At 38.8% G+C, this 1,830-nt stretch overlaps 1 protein-coding gene across 1 annotated transcript in view; it reads right to left on the bottom strand.

Annotated features, from left to right (window-relative positions):
* Positions 1 to 386: 386 nt before the first annotated feature.
* SARC_12916 (hypothetical protein) overlaps positions 387 to 1,830 on the bottom strand; it is a gene marked incomplete at both ends in the record, with an annotated part of 4,377 nt that continues 2,933 nt past the window's right edge. Inside the window, 2 exons of the mRNA XM_014292969.1 lie at positions 387 to 575; positions 1,152 to 1,270. Coding sequence (XP_014148444.1) covers positions 387 to 575; positions 1,152 to 1,270 — 308 coding nt within the window. The remainder of the gene's footprint in view (positions 576 to 1,151; positions 1,271 to 1,830) is intronic.

Below are 1,830 nucleotides of genomic sequence, written 5' to 3'. Positions count from 1 at the left end.
GAATAACGTACAAAACATAGACGTACAAAAAATGAACGTACAAAACATGACGTACAAAGAATGGCGTATAGAAAAAGACGAAAACGAACAAAAAAATGCTGTATAAAAAAAGGCGAACAAAGAATGACGTACAAAGAATAACGTACAAAAAAAAGACGAACAAAAAATGACGGACAAAGAATGACGTATATAATAAGACGAACAAAACGACGTACAAAGAATGACGTACGAAAAATGACGTACAAAATCCATCCGATAAACAATGTCGTTCTAAGTCTATGCGACAACCCTGCCCAGCTGTACATTTCGTGTCTATCCCTTTGCATACGAGCAACAACTGGTAACCCACATACACCCGGCGTGTCGTAAATGGTGTCGTAAAGTCGTCACGATCGTAAACTAAACACGGGAGATGTCGCAAATGCCACACATACCCCTTCTGAGAAGCCGTGGCCGGCCACAAACTCCTCTCGGATCCATTCGGAGACCAATCCAAACGCAGACAGAGTGCTCTGACTCACACTCTCGTTCATGCATGTGTCAGGAAACTCCGCACAGGCCAGCAGGAGGGTTAGCTGTAGGTAGTAGGTGTAGGCGTATATGAGAATCAAGGCTTAGCCACAGGGGTGGGGAATGCGTTAACGTTTGGAAGGAAACGTAGGACCGAGTTGGTCACAGGACACGTGCAACAGGGTTTGTGAATGCGTACACGGATATAAATACAACACCCGAGATACGCTATAGGCACATGTCACACGGCTTCTAAAGATACCGATTGAGAGCAGCATTGTAACTGCATGAACATGAACGGATATATATATATATATATATAGAATATTTACTATATATAGAACACTTACTATAAATAGAACACTTACTATAAAGAATACTTACTATGAATAGAAAACTCAATATAAATAGAACACTTAATATAATAAGAACACTTACTATATATAGAACACTTACTATAGATAGAACACCGATATAAAAAGAACACTTAATATAAATAGAACACTTATTATAAATAGAACACTGACTATGAATAGATCACCTACTATAAGTAGAACACGTACTATAAATAGAAAACACAATATAAATAGGACACTTACTATAAATAGACCACGTACTATAAATAGAACATGTACACCTACCAATTGAGCGCAGCATTGTATCTGCTCACTGGACTCGGGATTGACAATCATCGGCCTCAAACAGTCCACTACAGTCACCAACAGAAACACCATCCCATTGGCTGCATCCTCATCCTCCTCTGTGGGGGTGGATAGTGCGTGTGCGCTTATGCATAAGTGTGGGTATGTTCATATACATGTATCGATATAGGTGGGTATGTTCATATACATGTACGGATATATGGGCATGTTCATGTAGATGTATGGATATAGGTGGGTATGTTCATGTACACGTATAGATATAGGTGGATATGTCTATATACATGTATGGATATAGGTGGGTGTATTCATGTACATGTATGAATATAGGTGGGTGTGTTCATATACATGTATGGATATAGGTGGGTGTGTTCATATACATGTACGGATATATGGGCATGTTCATGTACATGTATGGGTATAGGTGGGGTTGTTCATGTACATGTATGGATATAGGTGGGTATGTTCATGTACACGTATGGATATAGGTGGATATGTCTATATACATGTATGGATATAGGTGGGTGTGTTCATGTACATGTATGGATATAGGTGGGTGTGTTCATGTACATGTATGAATATAGGTGGGTGTGTTCATATACATGTATAGATATAGGTGGGTATGTCCATATATATGTATTGATATGGGAATATACATGTA

Source organism: Sphaeroforma arctica (assembly GCF_001186125.1).
Source record: "Sphaeroforma arctica JP610 unplaced genomic scaffold supercont1.2713, whole genome shotgun sequence".
Classification (NCBI taxonomy): Eukaryota; class Ichthyosporea; order Ichthyophonida; genus Sphaeroforma; species Sphaeroforma arctica.
Note: the sequence above shows the minus strand (reverse complement) of the source record. Positions and strands in the feature narration are given on the sequence as shown.